Source organism: Chelonia mydas, chromosome 5 (assembly GCF_015237465.2).
Source record: "Chelonia mydas isolate rCheMyd1 chromosome 5, rCheMyd1.pri.v2, whole genome shotgun sequence".
NCBI lineage: Eukaryota > Metazoa > Chordata > Testudines > Cheloniidae > Chelonia > Chelonia mydas.
The window spans coordinates 83,563,432-83,584,679 of NC_051245.2; the positions used below are offsets into that span (position 1 = coordinate 83,563,432).

The 21,248-nt window shown below is 38.4% G+C and overlaps 1 protein-coding gene across 23 annotated transcripts in view; it reads right to left on the reverse strand.

The window, feature by feature from the left end:
• Positions 1-2,668: 2,668 nt before the first annotated feature.
• Positions 2,669-21,248, reverse strand: part of SPIN1 (spindlin 1) — a 119,658-nt gene continuing 101,078 nt past the window's right edge. For all 23 annotated transcript variants that reach the window (XM_043546413.1, XM_043546404.1, XM_043546403.1 and 20 more), the window contains 3 exons: positions 12,944-13,197; positions 11,492-11,725; positions 2,669-6,410 (listed from right to left, as the gene is read on the reverse strand). In XM_043546413.1, the coding sequence (XP_043402348.1) occupies positions 6,211-6,410; positions 11,492-11,725; positions 12,944-13,197 (688 nt within the window). In that variant the 3' untranslated portion in view covers positions 2,669-6,210. The remainder of the gene's footprint in view (positions 6,411-11,491; positions 11,726-12,943; positions 13,198-21,248) is intronic.

Sequence of the window (21,248 nt, forward strand, 5' to 3'; positions counted from 1 at the left end):
GTGATACTCATTTCATTTGAGTGGCTTATTTTGGTTTAAATTACATCAATGTGAAACAGGTTTAAGAAACCAAAGTAAATGTTCACACAGAGGTTTGCACTTATTTAACCAAATCGCTTTTAATAAAACCAGTTGAAGTTTGAGTGTAGAGAATGCCTAAGTAATGGTTAGTGTTAAGTTGAATGGAGATGTTCCCAGAGGTCTTACAAGGGTCAGGTCTTAGCTATAATTAATGACTTGATGGGTAGAGTACAGAGTATGCCAAATAATATCTATGTTTCTGTGCATTTGTTAATCTGCGAGAGATTGTTTTGTCGAATAAGATTTAAAATCTTTAAACCAGAACAATGGATTGAAATCAATAAAATTAAATTTAAAAATTTAGCAAAATTTTACATGCGGTAGGGAAGAATAATCAATCGTATCAAAATGGAATGGGAGATATTAACTTGACATCAGCTTATTTTGGCACTGGTTAGTGCCTTAACTGCAGTATATGTTATTTGGATTGTTTTTATACTCCAAATTTGGAAGAGAAATTAATGAAAATTCAGAGAGAGCAACAACACTAATAAAATGATGAGAACAGAATTTAAAGAAAGCTTACAGGAGTGGCAATGTCAATCTGAAGAAAAGTAACACAGGGAAAACAACTCTTTTCAAATATAAAATGGGATGTAAGAATAGACAGGGATCATTCATTCTTATTTAGTCATCCACATCAAATTGGAGTTATGGTCATCAGCAAGGAAAACAAACAGAATTGACAGTGTGTCATGCCCAGTGAGATTACAGAATCACCATCACTGGAGAGAAGGCTGAATTAGACACATCTGTTAGATATGGCTGAAGAATTGAAATCTATCCTTCGACAATACAGGAGGATGAAAAAATCACTTTTGATTTCCTCAACTCCAAATGATTAGTCATTCCTCCTCAAAATTAGAGAGAGGCCATACGGGGGAACAGCACAAAACTTAACAACCAGCTACTCCAATTCACTCCTCGCAAGCAACAATGGATTACCTGGTGTTTTTGCTGAAGTAATCAGTAAGGTAAATGTTAACAAGGATGCCATTTAAATGGCTATTAGGCTTTGAAGCAAACACATCAGAACTAAACAGGAACAAATTATTCCTTTCTGAGATATTGTTTTAGAATGTTTGCAGACACATGAAGACAACCTTGCATCAGTGTAAAGCCAGTTCATACTTGGAAGGCTATCCTTCCATTCATAAGAGGTCTAAAAAGACCTTTAGCTACAGTTAAGCAGTTTTAGGTTCTGCAGAGAATACATAGAGCCCTACACAATATAAATGACTGTTTAGGGCTGTGATATCTGCATCTTCAATGTTTACACATTAAACAACTATTTGCTAGCTTTACGTATATTGCCCTCAGATGGATTAACACATCTGCCTTCCTGAGTATCATTCTCTCCCTCCCCAAAGTCTTAATCAGTTGTGTAAGGATGGTTGAAGGGACTTAGTACCATGAAGAGGGTTAACATTTCTGGGGAGGTGGCAGAGGGGAAGATAAACAACCCCCCAGGAGTTTCTGTAACTATCCACTCTGGAAGCAATTAAGCAGTTGGTTAAATGTGATGAAAAACGTAGAGTATCAAAGACACTGTATTTTAGTCCTGTAACTGGCTGCCTGATTATAAATATAATCCAGGGGTTTGAACTGGTTGCAATGGAACAGATAGTAAACATTAAAATAAGTCAATTACTTAAAGTAATTTTCACTCAGACTTATTTCTCAGCAGCATAATCCAGTCAATAGAGCATAGGATGGAATCAGAAGGATCTGGGTGCAATTCCCAGTGCTGCAGCTAATTTGCTGTGTGACCCTGGGCTAGCCTCTTAATTAGCTTGGTATGAAAAGTTCATCCTTTTGAAAATCAAGCCAAATATTTGGATGCTCAAAGCGCTGAGTACCCAATAGCTCTCACTGACTTCAAAACGCATTCCTGTATGCTCAGCACATTTGAAAAACATCAGACCACTTATTTTAGGTGTCTAAAGATGGGCTTACAAGCTTACCTTTAGGCACCCTATTTTTTAAAAATATTGTCTTCACGTATACAGTGGGAATAATACTTACCCATCTTCATAAAGCTGAGGTGAAACATATTATGCCTATAATTGAAGCAGTTTCAAACCTCCAATTTTCAGTCTTTTTTGTGTTGTGAGTGAAATATAAATTCAAGTTTTATTTTGTTATTTAATTATGAATGTTGATTCAAAGCAGGCATGGAAGTAAGTGTCTACAAACTGACAAATGCTTCTGGAGTTCACAATTTCCGAGTCACTGCTTTTAAGAGTGCAAACTATAACGTGCACTGAAAATACAATAATTTACAGGCTCCTTCATGCATGTGCAGAATTCCCTTACACAGTGTTTTGAGAAAGTAAATTTAAGCACTATGCTTCATCTCAATCAGATTTCATCCACTTTAAATGCCATCTTATCAACATTCATACCTACTTGGCAAAAGAGAGAAGAAAGATTTGTTTTAGCAAGCAAAGAGGTTTCAAATGGCAAATTATTATACCAGCATAAATGGCTCAAAGTCTTTTTTTAATTATAAAACTGAAGAAACTGCTTCTTCACAATTTTAGACCACACCACTACATTTTGCTCATGAGAACAAAATTTACAGTCATAAGTTGCACATAAAGGGTTTATTTTAAATGTTTTAAGGATAGAGTTACATCATAATTATAAAAATTACTTACAGAATTAAGTAACAGATTTAAAGTGTTTATACTTCTAAATGCAGAGAACAGGGAACTGTCTACATTGTTCAAAATAAAATAAAAATAATGAAACCAAGCTCTAAAGATGAAGTCATTACCTAATTTTAAAATGTGAACACGAAGACCTTTGAACTATACACATACCAAGAACCATCCAAATTGCACTAATGATGTAAAATACAAAAAGCACAGCATTTTAAAGGAACAAGAAACTGTTTTAACTATAATTCTCCTTCCCTGTATTGATTGTAATTGCTGCTGTCCTCGAAGAAACCTTTAGTTTTAAAATGAATCAATTGAAAAAAGGAAAAAAAAAAAAAGACTTATGTATTGCGATTTATGAAGTTTAACAGGGTTTTCCCCAATGTACTTAGGTCTTTATGTTTTCTGTTTCAACTTAATTTAGGGTTTGGCACTCAAAAGAAAAAATGTGGTGTTTTAGATTCAACTGTGATTTTATTTACTAGTGAACAGAATACATGGTCCCTTCAAATGCTGTGACACATACAACTGGAAAATTACCTTCTGTTGGCACTATGCTCGCCTCACCGGTGCATTTAGTCCTACTAACATCCATTAAAACAGCACAATAAGCAAATTCACAAAAACTGAACACAAAATAAAACAAAACAAAAACAAAAAACCTAAACATTTTTAACATGCAACTTTAGTTTGTTACATTGAACATTCTACCTTCTAAGCATGCAAAAAAGGATGGTCTGCATTTAAGATTTTTTTTTCTTTTTTAAATTTTACATGGCAGCCTGACATCATACACACACACACACACGCACACGCACACACAATATACAACAATACTACAGCAGGTAAATGAGAAAGGCCAATAACTTTTATACACAGATCCCAGCTTGTGCTGTGACAAGCCTCATGATAATTTTGGAAAGTAATGTTGAACCCCTAGAACAAGGAACCAACATTTAGTTACCAGGGTAACGCAAGCACTGCATGCAGATCTGAAACATGAGCCTAAAACAAAGCCCAAAGCAGAAGGGCAGGAAGTGGAATTAGTGTCAAGCCACAAAAAAGGTGATTTAAGCTATCAAAAAACAAAACAAAACCAAAAAAACCCAACCCAAAAACCAACAAAGCAACAGACAACAGGGGACACTTAAAAGGCCATAAAAAATTACAGATTATACTCCACTAATTGGCAGATTATGTGGTATATTAAAGTGGCTTGCAGAAAACCCACAAATGCAAGCCTTTAATGCTAAAAATGTTTCAGTAGACCTAAACTTCAAATATTTCAAAACAAACCTTGTTTTCCTCAGATGTATAGCCCAAAATTCACTGTACTACGTTATGCACGTATCCTGTGTATAATCAATACACTCACTCATTCTTGTGCCACAAATATCAACTTGGGCTCATGGAGCCAGGCTCAGCTTTGAGATTTACATGCAGGACTCTTAAGAGTCAATAGAAAACACATAACAGATCTGCAGGATGAAAACACTGTGTTGCAAATCTGCTCACTTTGTTCAAAAACACAAGGAACATTTATGATTCAGGTACTTAGTACTTAAGGACTGCATTGAGAAGCTATTCACTGAAAGACAATGGCCTGCCTTTGGTTGCCCATGATGAAATACTGGACATAATGCAATAGTAGCAATGGACAAAGAATTAAGGTACTGTATTTATATGGTGAGTATTTGTTACCATTCAACAGCATAATGAGGCACAAGCCTTAAGGCTAAAATATGAAGTCAGGCAAAAATGGATAGAAAGGGGCTTAAACCACTGAATCTTCAATGTCAAGGACATCCATAGTAGAGGTCATCTGGGCCTCAGATCTCTGATTAACAGCACCTTTTTCTAGTCTTCTGTGTAAGGTTGGGTATCTGGGTGTTCCCCCCCTCAACAGTGATAACTGGCTTCACATACTAGCCTTCTGTGAAGCAGTGCTTTCAAACTTGCAAAGCTCTGCCCTAATGTGACACGACAACTTAGTTGCTGAACTGACCATTTTTGCCATTCTGATTACTTTTAAAAACTGCCAAATTTAAAAAACTACCTTGGTTTACAACTATCTTGCAAGATTAAAACCGTGACAGGATTCTTCTGCTGTGGGCTGCTATTTACATCCACAATCTAATGCAGATGACCAAACCACTGAGGCTGCCTATAGCTTTCATTAGTTAGTACACCACTGGCATGCAGAACTCTAGTGTTCATTGAATGAAATTCACGTAACAGCATACCTCAAAGCGAGTACAACGTACACCACAAAAGGCGACAACAGGTTTAAGCTGTAGATGATTTGTCCGGACACTCGTAGAAAAGCCAGAAAGAAGAGCTAAGAAAGATGTTTTCTTGGGAGAAAATAATAATAAAAAAAAAGGAATGCAGCAGACTGAGCAGAAGGCAACAAATGCTTCTCCTTCTCTAAAATAAGTCTTTAATGAAAGAGGACTGTTCTTTCATGAGGTTTTTGTCTTTACATGTAACAGATAAACTATTAGGCTTTTAAGTCCACACACAAACATCCAGGTTGCTAATTTTTATATTAAATGAGAGACTACTGATTGCCAATGTGTAGTCTAAAGATCTTTCTGAAGTAACATATAATGTCGTGACTGTTGTGGCACCACGCACTTGGGTTTGTTAAGACGTGTGTATAACAAAAATACAACATTTAGAATTGAAGGCAGCCTTGTTTGGTTTAGTTTTACTGGTTCCTACAACTTGTAAATGTGGGCCATTAACCTGCATTTTCTAATCAACAGTTTATATAGATGATTAAACCTTTTATAGTTTAAAGCCTTTTCACTGAAAGGTGCAAGTCAAACATTTGATGTTGTACTGTCTTGTGTCTACTAAGATGCACAAATATTCCCATGTACTGCTATTTCTTAAAAAGCTACCTTGAAATAAGGTGTAGAAACACAGTAGATTGATGTTACTTGGGTTAGGCACTCCTTAAAACTGCACAAAGCAACCATTTACTTTTTTTTGAAATCATCTCAACCCCAACCCTGAAAACAAGGACTGCCAGTAGCCAAGAAATTAGATTTAATGTTACATAAGAAGGCAATATTGAAAATATCAAACTACACTTGCATGTGGCAGTTGAACAGGTGAGTGCGAGGTTGAAGAAAAAGTTAAAGGCTATGAAAAAATTTTTAGATTAATGATTACAATACTAGATCAACTTTACACAGCTTGAATTTGCAGCTGTTTACTTTAACTCCCTCTCCCCAAAAATATAGTGACTTCCTTCAAGAAAAGGAGTTCCCTTTCACAAAATGTGTCATGTTCACACAAATTTGTTTGTATTATTCAGAACAATACAGTTTTGTTGGCAGAGATTGTGGGTTCGCAGGGACATTTAAGCTTTCATTAAACTGGAAAGCAGTCAAGTCTTTGTGTCTACAAATTTTACATTTAATAGTTCCACAAGTTTGGCAAAAGTTCACGATGATGTCTAAGATGTTTTCACCAAATCATAGACATAAATATGGAAATCATCATCAAACTTGATGAAATAGACAGAAGGTTTGGCTTCAACTTGATGAATGACCATGCCAGTCCTTTTAGAGCCATCTTCTTTGGCATATTCCACTTGTTTGCCTACCAGGCTGTCCACAACTTCACCTGGTTCCCGTTCTGCTGGAGGCGAATCATCTGTAACACAAAAATAAGATGTGTTTAGTTAGGAGTTTAAGGATTTTCAATCCACGTAACAACTGCAAAGATGTCTTCAGAATTTATTTAAATATCAGGAGTGGTGAGAAGAGATGAATTACATTGTTTGAAAAGAACATTTTAAAAGTTGTAGTCCATTCAGTCAAACAGAGTTCATCAGTTCCACAATTTACAATTACAGGAAAAAATTTACTTAGGTAACACTGCAACCAGAATTTTAAGAAACTGAAATCTTATACTAGCCTCCTAGACTTTCTGCATCTATTAGCTCCTGTGTAGGCACATGCACATAAAGCAAAGTAACAAATGAGGAACTTCTTTGAGATGTGTGGTTCCTGTCTGTATTCCACTGTGGGTTACGCATGGAGACTATGTGTCTGGAGCCAGAGAATTTGAAAGTAGTGTCTGTGTATGTGCCCTGGCTCACCTCAACAGTTCCTTCTCTACCATGAATCAGATAAGATCTGAAGCAGAGGGGAACGAGGGTGGGAAGAGGAATACAGATAGGGACCACACATCTTAAGAACCTCCCGTTACAGGTAAGTCTTTTCTTATTCGTGTCATGGTCCCTATTGTAGTCCACTGTGGGTGATGGACAAACAGTACCTAAACAGGAGGAAGGTGCGAGGATGTGGCCGGTATGGCTGAGCGGACTACCGTTTTCCCACAGGAGGCATCAGCAGAATAATCCTGCACCAGTCTTACAAATGGGTGAATGGAACTCCACATAGCTGCTTTACAAGTGTCCAGGAGGGTACCTCCTGAAGAGATGCTACCGTTGTTGATTGCGCTCTGGTGGAATGAGCTCTTAGCCCCAGCGTGAAAGGGGAGGGGTTTGAGAGCTGACAGAGTAGAATGCAGCCAGATATCCATTTGGAGATTCTCTAGGTGGAGGTGGCCTGCCCTCTGACTGTTGTTGATATAGAGACAAATAGTCACAGGGATTTCCTGATTGATTTTGTTCTCTGCAGGTAGAAAGCCAAAGCTCATCAAACATCGAGGGAGTGGAATCTGCAGTAGCGTGTGGTTTTGGGAACAACACAAGTAAATTAATGGACTGGTTAAGGTCAAATTCCAAAACTACTTTAGGGATGAATTTGGGGCGTAGATGTAAGGAAACCTTATCCTTCTGGAATACGGTGTATGGAGGGGCAGCCATCATTGCTCCAAATTTCCCAACATTTCTTGCTGATGTGATGGCTACAAGAAAGGCAACATTCATGGAGCGGAAGGACATGGAGCAAGTAGCTAAAGGCTCAAAGGGGAGTCTTGTTAGCACTGAGAGAACAAGATTCAGGTTCCACTGGGGCACAAGCCTCTGAGTAGGCGGGAAGGTTCTTACCAAGCCTTTCCAGAATCTATTAGTCAGTGGGTGTGCGAAACCTCAGTAGTCTTGAGAAGGTGAATGGTATGTACTGATTGCTGCCAAGTAGACTCATAAGGAACTGATGCAAGGAGCCATAACTCCCTGCACATGACAACAGCAGTTGCCATAATTCTAGAAGAGGTATCAGTGGCACTGACTGCAGATTGGAGGGTGGTTCTGGCTATCAGCTTGCTTTCGTCCATCAGAGCTAGGAAATGAGCTCTGTCAGTAAACTTCACAAACTTGCCATAGTTTAGGGAATCGTATTTAGCCAGCAATGCCTGGTAATTGGCTATTCTGAACAAGAGGCTGGATGATGAGAAGAACTTTTTTCCCAGTAGATCCAGGTGTTTATCCTCCTTGTCTGCAGGAGTAGACCTGGCATGTTGCTGTCTGGTCCTTTCAGAGATGGCATGGAACAACAACGAATTAGGAGCTGGATGAGACAACAAAAATTCTGCATCTTTAGCCAGCACATAACAATGCTTCTCTGCCCCTTTGAGGGTAGGAGCACAGGTTGCAGAGGTGGCCAAACTGTGCTAGCTTGCTCCAGTATAGTTTTGTTAACAGAGAGAGCTATTCTCTTGGGTCCGGAGAGGTGCAGCATGATTAAGAGTTTGCCCTGGGAATTCTGGATCTCCTCAAGGTGAACATGAAGCTCTCCAGCGACTCTGCAGAGAAGGTCCTGGAAATTCCTCTTCCTGAAGTCATTGGGGGGGGGGGGGAGGGGGGGCTGAGGGCGGGGGGGGGAGAGAGAGAGAGAGAATGTATGTATGTATGTATGGAGATGTAGAAGCAACCGCTTCATCTGGGGAAGATGATAGCAGTCTTGCTGGTTCTGGTGAAACCAGCACATAGTATTCTTCCTCCTATGTCAGATCCAGAGGTAGATCGGAGCAAATAGATGCAAGAATTAGGAGTGCAGGGAGTGATGCTGCACCCCCTGGCTTGAAATGGTTTCCATCATATACAAGGTTATAGTTTGATTCAATGGCTCTCAGCACCCCGACTACACATATTGTTCCAGCATCCCTGATCGGAGCATTTCCTTAGAGATGAGACAAGGGGTGACTCCCTAGTAAATTTGATAGACTCTGCAGGGTGGTACTGGTCCTGAGGCCCCCCCCACAATATGGACAGCAGGAGGGGTCAGTAAGTGGTCACAGGGGCCCCTGTAGCATGGAGTACCAACGGCTCTAAGTCAGATGAGGCAGAGTTGTTCTTGAGCTTGTGTGGGTCTTTTGGGTAGTGGAGGATAAGTATGGTAAGCGAAGTTTCCAAACCTCAGGAAGACTGACTGTTCCTGGAAACACAGTGACAAGTACAAGAGGCTCCAACATCAAACCCAGGAGATCAGAGTATCAGAACTCATTAACTCCATCTGTAACTATGAAAAGTATATACACCTTGTCTCCTCAGCTATGAGGTGGGGTGGGGGGGAGAGCGGGGCGTAAAGGAGGGAGGGAAGGGAAGACATAAAACCATGGCCTCAGTCCAATAAAAAGCCATTTGTCAGAGCTGGGATCCTTTTCTGCCCTTAAACAGAAAAAAGGACCAGGGACATTTAAAATTGCTTTTGGTAGAACACAGATTTATTGATTCATGACCCCATTTCTGAAACAGTACCACTGACTTGTTTAGGAACAGGTACAATTACAGCTTCCATCGTCTGTGATTCATGCTGGTGGCACACAGGTTTTTTTCCCCACTGCCAGATGGAGAAGCTGGGTTGATCTGACAATTAGCATATCACTCCAAAGAGCCATAGGCTGTAACCATGAGTATATCCTGGTCGTTCAGGTACAATGACACTGGTGTGATATTGTCTACTAATAACTGTACCACATAGTTAAGAACCCAATGAATGGATTCCAGCAATAATGTTTATAGAAAGCTTCATCCATCAAGGACTTCAACAACTAAATGAACAACCCATTATAAAGTCAAAGCATCTGTCACAATTCATTCACCTAGGTAGAAGGGTAAAGGGGTCCACTCTTGAAAAATTTTTTTTTTAAAGGAATTTTCCTGTTTGTTTTCTATATTTGTAATTCAGTATTTTCTACCCTGGAAGACACTGCGAATACCTGGAGATCTACTATTAATACAACAGCACAAGCACAATATAACAGCACAAGAATCAAGAACCTCATTCACTGAAGGTGGGGGTATGTCATTTTTTTTCAGACTATTTAAAACACTGTTTTTTGTTTTTCCTCTGTCTCGTTTTTAAAGATTCAGCACTTCTCTCCTTCAGTTAATGGAAGAGAAATCTTCTAGTACCCATCTGACGCTCCTTCCCCTCGCCAAAGCCACAGAGCAAGGGGGAAAAAGGGAAAAAAAATCAAACTAATAGTTTCACTGCTGATCATTTTAGCAGAAATGCTGAGCTAATATGCTTAATAATCATAGCTGGATGTAGGGGTATATATGCTACAGTGAAGTGAGGGAGACAATCTCTTTCCCCCCAAAGTTTATACAAAGTAACCTCTGTTCCTGGCCAAGAGGGAAACAAGAGATACAGCCCCTGCTTCTCCTTTTCCCTAGTGCCAAAAGCTTCAATTGCCACCTGAATTTAAAAAAAAAAAAAAAAAAAAATCCAAGACACACAATCGCCCCTCTACCTTCCTGGATTTCAAAAGTCCGTCTCTCAAAACCTCCAGCCTCCTCTTGAATAACTCCTGTAACAGATATGGTCAATACGAAATCTGCACCACACAGAGCACAAAGTGGGGGCAGTGTAAAATGAAATTTAATCAAAAAGGGAATAATATTAAGACAAGGGTAATTTTTAATGAACTAACATTCAAATCTTTTAAAGATGTTTAAAGAATTCCATTATATTCTTTTTATCATATCAACTTGCAAACAAACTGGTTGTTGTCATCTACAGTTACAGGGCTGAAAATTAAATTTAGGGAAAAACCTTCACGATGTGTGTGCATGTATGCTCATTTCATTGTGTATTATAATGTTTGAATGGCACATGTGCACACACATCGTTTTCCCTTACCATCTTTCCTATAGTGCGACTGACTCAGAAACACACATACCAAAGTTATCAACCAAAATTCCCATGTCCTGATATGATCATTTAAGAAAACAGTGTTTAATTGGGTGACAATGATTCTAATTTGTGTAAAATCCTTTGAAAGAAATTCCAAATTCCTTTGTTACACTTGCTGTATATCTGGTTTAGATATACAGACTGTCAAGGACTACAAGTGTTTTCCTACATGCATTGTTTCATTTTAAAATGAACACTTATTTCTCCCTCCTCCGCTCCCCCAAACACACACAACGTTTAATTAGTGTACATGAATTCATCTAGTGTCACTTTCACCCTTACGATCTGTTATATTTAGTTAAAAGGTAACACAATGGAACAAAAAAAGCCTAATTTTGCTTCCCCATCAAAATTGTGCTATGATTAAACCAATATTTTTGAGGGAGAATACCTATACACATGGAAAAAGTGGATGGTGTTAGTATAAGCTAATACAATAACCATTTTATCCTTGTTTCAGATTACCACCATTTAGGAGTCATCCCTAATATTAAGATCATATGAATCTTTTGCAGTTCTTGCAGTTTGTCAGCTCTTTCATTTCAGTAAACAAACAAACCCAATGTCTATGGAAACTGAGCTGTCATTTTAGTTTTAGAAGGAAAAAAAGCATACTAGTGTACTTACTGGAATCAGGCATAATGCGGAGGTCACCTTCTTTATAGTCATCTAAGAGCTGATACATGTACAAGACAGGATCCTTCTCATAAGTAATATAAAACCACGTGTTCATTATAGGAGCTCGAGCCAAGACCATCCCCCTCCACTCATCTTTTGAGCCATCCTCTGTTTCAAACATATGTTCCACAGCTTTGCCAATCATTGTGTCTGCCAGGTGGGCATCACTGATTCGAGATGAAGCTGAAATATGCACACAATATTGCATAAAATTCAGGACCACTTGGAAGCCTGCATACTACATCTTCCATAGAAATCATAAAAAGGGCTTCATTCAAATTGTTTTCTTTACAAAATAGACAAAATAATTATATGATTTAACTGGTAGATATTTTTATTCTCTGGGTATATCCAGATTACAAAGATGTGGAATTCTAGCTATGATTATTAACTAAGGGCTTGTCGACATTGTCAATTATTCTAGAATAGCTATTCCTGGTTAAATTCCATGTGTGGATACACTTATTCTGGAATAAGAGCATTCACACATGGAGCTAATCAGGAAATTAATCCACTTTAAACTCACACCCTACTGTATTTCAGATTAATTTTTATGTGTAGACAAGCCCTAACTCACTGCACTCACACTACAGAAAAGTATAATTAGAAACACTAAGGAAAACCAATTGTGGGTTACAGAGCAGATGCCACAACATCTTTGTTTCTATTAAAAATAAACTTTTAGCAAAAGGGGTGAGGACTGATCATAAAACAGCCTTAAGAGTTTTCTACTGTCACTGAATTTTTTTCTTCTTGAAGCACTGCTAACTCCTTGCAGCCAATAAAAAAAACTGATCTAGTTTGAGAGTCAGTGACAATTTGCATGAATTCTGAACTTTAATAAATGTTTCAGACATCCTACATGTTTTAAAAATTCAGACTGAGCTATTGAAAACAAAACACATTAATTCAATTATTTCATTTTTAAAGAAATTTCTCTTTATTTTTATTAATTCTCAGGAAAAGCATATGAGAAACACTTAATACAGGACCATAGAATATGGAGTACAGCAAAGAAAATTCTCATGAAATTGAACTGTAAAATGTGAACTCTCACTCAGCATCAACAAATTAGCATTTAGCAGAAATATCAGTCTAAGCACTACATAAAGTTTTTTAGAGAGCAGTCTTGGCTGTGAATAAGGTTGATCAATATTATATCATATATAAACATGCCGATTAGATGACTGACAATTTACAGTACTGAACTTCTATAGCACTCAATGTAATATAAAGATAAGTTATTTAATTTGTGAGAGTAAAATTCCCTCCTTACTCCAAAATAGGGAGAACATTTACTAATAAAAGTCTACAGACTTGACAAAATGCAATGCAGCAGCTCCATTCAGCATCCTGTCCAGAGCATGCAATATATATGTACATGCATCAAAAAGCACTTACCAACTCTGTCTGGAAGGACTTCAAGCGCTGACACTCTTTCATCTTTGTGCAGTTCTAGTCCATAAACGCAATCAAATCCATCATACTTAATAAGGTAGAGAGAAGGATTTACAGGAACCTGATCAAGAACTGTCCCCTTCCATTGTGTTACAGGTCCACTCCCTTCTTTCCATCCATGCTGTATTCTGCACCCTACAATATTTCTTCGGGGCTGAGAAATGGGTTTGCTAGGTCCCACGTTGTTTCGATGCTTTCTGTATATAGATACAAAAAGGATTAAGTTAGTGTGCAGAAAAATTTCTTTTATTCTATTTATAACCCAATGTAGTTCAATGTTTTATTTTAATACAAGTATTCCTTATTTTTTTATTTAATACCTTTATGATTATTTAACAATGTTGGACACGTTATAATGTAGCTTGTATTACTGCGCACCTCTTTCTGAATAGGCCAAATTACTGTACTAATTGCCTTAAATTATCTAGGAAACACACTACTACAATGCTGAAAAGAAAAACTATGGTCCTGTGATCAGTTGCTATGCTGCCAAATAATCTGAAACTAAACAAGCTGGTCAAATTTTTGCCCAACAGATTTTCAGCAAAAATGCAGTTTTATCAAAATAAAAGTGTTTTGTAATAACGTATCCATTTTAACAAAATTGACAGAAAAAGATCCAAAAGTTGCATTTCAATAGTGTTGTCTGAAATCATTTAGTTTCTGCTTTAACATTAAAATATTATATTCTGTATTACACGTCTGGGATGGTTTAGGTATACTTGGTCCGCCTCAACATGGGAAGCAGATTAGGGTGACCTTTCTAGGTCCCTGCCAGCCCTACATTTCCATGATCCTACATATAAAATATAATATAAAAAAGTTCAAACATTTCTTGAATCAAAACTCTGCTGAACTGAAATTTTTCTGAACTTTCAATTTGTGGGAAATTTTGGAACTTTCAGATTTTTGCTCAGATTTGGAATGAAATTTTTTGAAATGTCAGAATTTCTTGCCAATTTAACTTCCTGAAAGCACAACTCACCTGTTTTAAAAGCTCAATTCAGTCATCAAAGGAAAGTTAATTAGAGCCATGCCTGTATCTCCTATTAACAAGGCATCAATATTTGTCAGATGCTTAACTAATCAGAGGCCAATATGAAGGATGCCTCTCACACCCACAAGCAGGATAAGAAGCAGCCATGAGCATTTGTTGGTCAATAGCTGTTTCTGTAGTAGTGTGTTTATGTATTTTCTCTGTTCTCCATGCCTATGCTGGAGTTCAAGTAACTTCTCAAACTATCAGTAAGTGCAGCATCACTTGAGAAGTGCTCATCAAATATGGGTGTAGCATGCCAACAAGAAAAGCACTCTTTTGATGTTCCTTTTCAGTACAATGCCACTAGGGTCAGATGCAAGGAAGGAGCAGTATGGAAGATTCTCCTGAGAGTGATCAGTGAGGACTAGCAATCTACTTCTGCTCCTCTCTCTGTCTCTCTCTTCGGTGGTTTATTCTTTCTTTATGGAACCTGCCACCAAAAACAAATAATTGCCAGCACAAACCACTTGCCACTGGTTAATATCACCAAGTCTTCCTCACGTTATGGTTGTGAGAGATCTTACTTTTGCTATCTGACAAAGTACCAAACTGTAACTAGCAGTATTTAAACAGTTAAAAGTCTTATTTTTGTAATTCATTAAAACAAGTTAAGTGACCACTTATAGCATCTATGTAGGAACTATATGGTTACAAATATATTGTAGCAATTCTAAAGAGATAGAAATATAAGTATTAAATTATTTCATATATTTATTTTAGCTTGCAATAATCTGCGCCATTAATATACTATTCACATAGCTATCACATTAAGATAAATTGTTTTTTCTTATTATAAACTTGAGATAATTTTAGTACAGTTTTAGAATAAATACTGTTTGCTGCAACCTTGCCAACTTCATTTAACCTGGAACAAATATTTACACAGCATTAATTATTAGAAATGGAATGTCACAAAAAGCAACCTATATCATTCCCAGAAAAAAGCTGGCAACAGTGTACAGTATTCTCAGCAGTAGCGAGCAGCCTCTCAGAAAGGAAGGTTACTTACCTTACAGTAACTGAAGCTCAAGCTGCATAGTCCCTAATGGTATTTTTGCCCCAGGGACCAGAGACCAGAGGATTTTTCAGTAGCAAGGTCCATTGATCCAGGCCTGCACCCTACACCATCTTGTGCTCTGAATCAAGGGCATTAAGGGGTGGCACAGTCTGACCACCTCTCCAGTTCCTAACTCTACCCTGAATCAAGAGAGGATGTGAGAAGAGTGGAAGGAGGGTGGGTTGTGCAATACCCATAGGGACCACACATCTCAGAGAACTCTAGTTACTGTAAGATAAGTAACCTTACTTTCTTCGAGTGCTGTTCCCTATGGGTATTCACTGCAGTGGACTCCCAAGCAGGACTCACTGGAGGAGGAGGGTACAAGCAAATATGCTGTGCCATAGATCACAGGACAAAAAGTAGGCATCAGATGGTGAAGCTTAAACAAGGGCTTGATGTCCAATAAAAACGTGACTCGAGCCCCAGGGTGCCAGTCTAAATATTTTTGAGATGAATTCTTTGCAGGGAAGGCACTGAGGTAGCTTGTGCTCTGGATGGGTGAGCCCTGACACTCTGTAGTGAAGGGGCGTTCATAATCCCATAGCCAAGGAGGATGCAGTCCAAAGTCTATTTACAGAGTTTTTGCAAAGAGACTGCTTCTCCTTTCATTCTCTTGGTGATGGAAACCAATAGTCTCAGCAACTTCCTAAAGGACTTTGTCCTTTACAAACAGATGAGGACTCTGCAGACATACCTGTTACTGTGGGATTTGTAGAAGAAAATAGCCAATTTTGATTCAAGTGAAATTCAGAGGGAACCTTTGGATGAACCTCAGATGGAATCTGAAGGGGACTATCTCTGTGAAACACTGTATAGGGAAGGGTCCACCATGTCTGAATGCTTGAATGGTGGGCTGAGAGAACCAGGTTCAGGTTCTAGAGAGATGTAGGTTTTCATAAGAGAGAGAGAGAGCGAGCGAGAGAGCGAGCGAGCGAGCGCATGAGAGAGAGAGAGAGAGAGATTCTGATAATACCTTTTAAGAATCTCACAGTTGTAGGATGGGTGAAAACCGAGCAGCTCACCACCAGAGGATGGAAGAAGTTAATAGCTGCTAAATATACTCACAAGGAATGAATAGATAGACCAAATGTCTTTAAGGACATATCTTTTACAGACTAAACAAACTCAATTTTTAAATCTTCCCTCAGAGGTCATGTTTTCTAGACCTTTAATCATTTTTGTTGCTCTTCTCTGGACTTTCTCCAATTTCTCCACATCTTTTCTGAAATGTGGCACCCAGAACTGGACACAATACTCCAGTTGAGGCCTGATCAGCACAGAGTATAGAGGAAAAATTACTTCCCGTGTCTTGCTTATAACATTCCTGCTAATACATCCCAGAATGATGTTTACATTTTTTGCAACGGTGTTACACTGCTAACACATATTTAGCCTGTGATCCACAATGACCTCCAAATCTCTTTCTGCAGTACTCCTTCGTAGACAGTCATTTCCTATTTTGTATGTATGCAACTGATTGTTCCTTCCTAAGCTGAGTACTTAGCATTTGTCCTTATTGAATTTCAACCTATTTACTTTAGGCCATTTGTCCAGAACATTTTAAATTTTAATCCTACCCTCCAAAGTACCTGCAACCCCTCTCAGCTTGGTATCCTCCGTAAACTTTGTACGTGTACTCTCTATGCCATTGTCTAATCACTGATGACTATAGAGGGTTTCCTGCTGTTAAGGATGGTTTGGACCTCTTCTGAGCACGATCTCTCTAATATCTTTGTCTATTCAAAAACCATGCTGCCAGATGGAGGGACCCTGGCTTGCAATGGTGGTTGTTCTGGCCTCTGTTCTGAGACCGTCGATTCAGGAATGGTTGTAAGCATATGCATGGGTAAGAGGTACAGGGGGTCAGTCCGATATTTCAGCGTGCTCTTTGCTTTGGTATGGTCAGTGCAGATACGTGCTCACAGGAGCTCTAGACACACCCCTACATGGGTGTTGAGTCTGACTAGATGGGAGAGTAGGGGAGAAGCAGTCGTTTTCGTCAGGAACTTACAAGACTATTTATCCTGCTTCTTATGGGGACATTTACCCATACCCTCCTCATGTCTCTGTTTAGAGAAGTCCTCAGATTTGATCAAGGATCCTGAGCTAGGGAGTGCTAGTGCCGGAGGGGCACTACTTGGTAGCTCCAGTTGATGTGCCGGGGAGCTCAACATCCAGGATCAGATTGGGGCCCCATGGAGAGCTCAATTAAATATCTGCAAAGCTAGAATTCACAAGACTGTCTAGTTCATGGGGGAAAGAATGGCAGTTCTCACACTTAGAAGGAATGTGTAATTCCCTGAGATAGTACAGGCATCTCGTGAGGATCACTAACCAGGAAGACCCAGAAGGCAAACAATTCATGCCACCGCTTACACACTCAGCTCAGAGCATGAGGTGGTGTAGAGTGTAGGCATGGACTGCTACTGAAAAATCTTCCTGTCTGAGGTGCATGGAGCACATGCTCATCCCAGAGAATATCAATAGGGACCTGCACTCAGAACAAATAGTGCTTGGCAGAGATCCAAGAAATGACAGATAGCAGTGAGATCTGGAAAAACTGTTTATAGAATGCTTCCATCATTCTATAAGGTTGCTGAAGCAGGAAATGTACTGCTCCATCAGATACAATTATAACTATACATTCACTGGGAACTGCAATTCCTCTACAGTTTCTCTCACTCCAGACTTGCATTCTCCATAACGAACTTCTTGGTGGACAGTTCAACAGTATTTTCTTCATTTTCAGATTTCACTTCTGTCACAATTATATGCAGTCTTTAGCAGTATTTTCTAGAAAGGCTTTGAATGGCCACGTTGGCATCACAGATTATAACACATACATAACTTAAACCTTTTCCCAATTAAATACAGCAGAAACATGAAGTTCAGTATTTCATTTTTATAAGCAACTTTTCAAAACATGCGTATTTAAGAGATATAACAGGTCTCTGCTAATTTCTCTTGTTAAATTTGCTTACTAAATATATCCACTACAATGTCAGCAATATTTCATTAGGAAGGTATCAGTGATGTGAAATTTGTTCCTGTACAATGAAAATAATTTGATTTTGTAAGCAATAAGTTTACTTCAACAGAGTCCCACGCTAAGTCATCTTTTGATTAACTGTCTGGTGAATAAGCTTAATTCTTTCTGAATGCTAACTGAAAAAAATCTATTAGGACAAGTGTTCAAAGAGACACTGCCAAGTTTAAATCATTTTAAACAAGTTTTCGAACATGTTATCAATACCTTAGAATTAAATTTGAATTTTTAAAAATATCTCCCCCGCATCATTTATGCTGTTTATGCTTTGCATTTCACTCATTTTAGACATAGTGAACCACTCTGTTTCAGTTTTGTTTATAGTCCGTTTCACTTTCTGGTCATAATGCATATAATGCTTCAATATTGGGACTGCAAATAATTCAGGGGGATATTTAAATAAAAACCGCTCGCTATTTTCAGTGAAATAAAGTTCCACAATCACTGTAACTTAAATTTTGGGCCTGAACTATCTTTAAAATAACCAACAAGCTTCTAGCTCATAGCTACTTTTAAACATACCACTGCCTAAAGAAAGCATCATGAACGCAAACTTACAAAGTAAAAGTGAACCAGTATCTCTTCCAAAAGATACTGAATTTAAGAATAACTATTTCCGAAGTGTTTTACACTCAAAGAGACGTCAAATAGTTTTTTATTATACTGAGATTTACAATTTCAAATTAAGGTCATACATCAGGAAAATATTCAAGTCAATGAACAGATGTAATAACTTAATTCTAGTTTAGCGCTACTTAAAAAAAAAAAAAAGTTTTACAGTGCAATTAAAGTTGTTTGGGTGCCCTAACTGTGCTTTTCCAAACCTTAACATATTTGGATTTTTAAAATTTAATCTTAACTCTCAATTTCCTTGTCTTATAATGCTTGTTTCTGGGGTAATTACAAAATCCCTGTAATATATTTTACACTAAGTTAGTGATATGTGTTCTCAACCTTAACTCCATTTTAACAGTTTGTCCCAGAATAGAGCCCAGAAATCTTAGTTCCTCCAACATGCTGATATCCATCAGATAATCATCTAACTCACTGGCAAAGTGTATCATGACCATCTCTACCAACCAGAACAAACAGAGCATTACAGATGAAAAAGTAGCTGTCTTTAGTAGAAGCATGCCACCCTGCTGAAACAGTAGCCTTCTTTATTCAGGGCCTGGATAGCTTCAATCCCATTGGAAACCTTCAGTCTCATAGTAAATTATGCAAAACTACGGCCATTATGAGTGAAGACATTCCCACCTTCTCCATTATATTCACAATCTTTAATGACTGTACTTACTTGGAACCTAACTTGAAATGAGTTACCGATTTCGAAGGTGTAAAAGGTAATAAAAATGAGCCATTTATTATCAAAAGCGATCTGAAAAAGTGAGATTTCTTCTTAACGGTTCAATTTTAAACTAAATTTTAACTCTAAGTACGCAATTTAGTTGAAAACTCCTGCAAGTTAAATCTTTATCCACTGGTTATCTGCTACAAATCTGTGGATGATGCTCTGTATGCTTTATATATTATAAAGATGTTTACTCTTTCTTCAGTCCAAAACAAGTCCCACTTTGACGAAGGCACTACCATCCCTCATTAGTATTGCTGAGAGTAGGCTGTCCTCTTACTTAGAGATCCTCCTTGAAATATGACAGAGCCGGTACTTTGAGTTATCAAAGTGAAAGGTGAGAAGCACCACTATGATTGCTCTACTGCAACTGCTATACTTGCATTTCCTGTCTGCAGTTGTACTATAATGATGCAGAGGCACCTGTTGCAAGACACAATAATGATGCAAATACCTATGCCTTGTGTTACAACACTTGTTGCAATGCCTAATGCTGTAATGTAGCAAGCTGTCAGGCAGCTAAGTCCCAAACAATTAAGGGCTTTGTAGAGGGCACTAGAATAGTATAACCTGATAGGTGACCAAAAAAAAAGGTAACTGGGGTGGTTTGCCCTGGAGATGAAAGGTCAAGTCCTAGCTAAGCACTGATGAAGTGCACTTTTGGCTACTGCTGATAATTGATCACCTCACCATAGCCTAATACCTAATAAGATTCCTAGATTTTGCAGCTTGCTAATAAAAGTCAGAAAGAGGCCCCTCAGTCTAGGGATTTGTCCACAAACCTTGTTAATCCCTTCTTGATGTTTTCCCCAGCTAATCATCTCCATCTTGTAAGGCTTAAGCAGCCATTAACTGACATCATCCAAACCCTAGTCTTAGTTAGGCAACAGAAAAGTAAAAGGGGAAGTTATTTACCTATAGTAACTAGATTTCTTAGAGATGTGGTATTTGCATGTGTTCCATTTTGAGTGCATATGCCCGATGTGCTGGAGAACAGAATGCTTTAGTCAGCAGTATCTGCTGATTGCACCTGCTCCCTTGATTACTTTAAGCCTTTCCCCCTCAAGTAGTGTTGCCAGTTTTGGTTGGACATATTCCTGGAGGTTTCATTATAAGACATAATCTTTAATTACCGACTAGTCTTTAATTCCTGGGGACTCCAGAGCAATCCTGGAGGGTTGGCAACCCTATCCTCAATGCTATACGGGTGGGTGGAGTGACCAGCCGATTCTCAGTTCCTGCACCACTATCAAGAACAGACTATTAGACTTGTCAGTATCATGGAAAGGAGGGTGGGTTGTGAACACATGGAAATATCACTGTGAGTTTACTTAAGACTGCAATGCAACCCTCCCAAACTGGGCATCTGAACTAAGGAGTAATGGCTAGTGAAAGTATTACTCCAAGCAGCAGCCATACAGAAAATCAGCTACGGGTATTTCCTTGAGATGCTACAGAAGTGACCTGTGGTCTGGCAGAATATAACCTAACATGATCTGGAAGTTCTAAATTGGCCACCTCGTAACATACCTTTATGAAGTGTGGCACCCATTTAGATATTCTCCGAGTTGAGGGTGCCTGACCCCTGGATTTCTCGGCAATAGATATAAATAGCATAGGGGGCTGCCTGAATGGTTTTGCTCTAGTCAAATAAAATGACCTAGATATTAAGTCTTATATATCGTAGATAATATAACATATTTTATATATTAACCAAATTCCCTTTAATACGGTGCAACTATAAATTTAGTG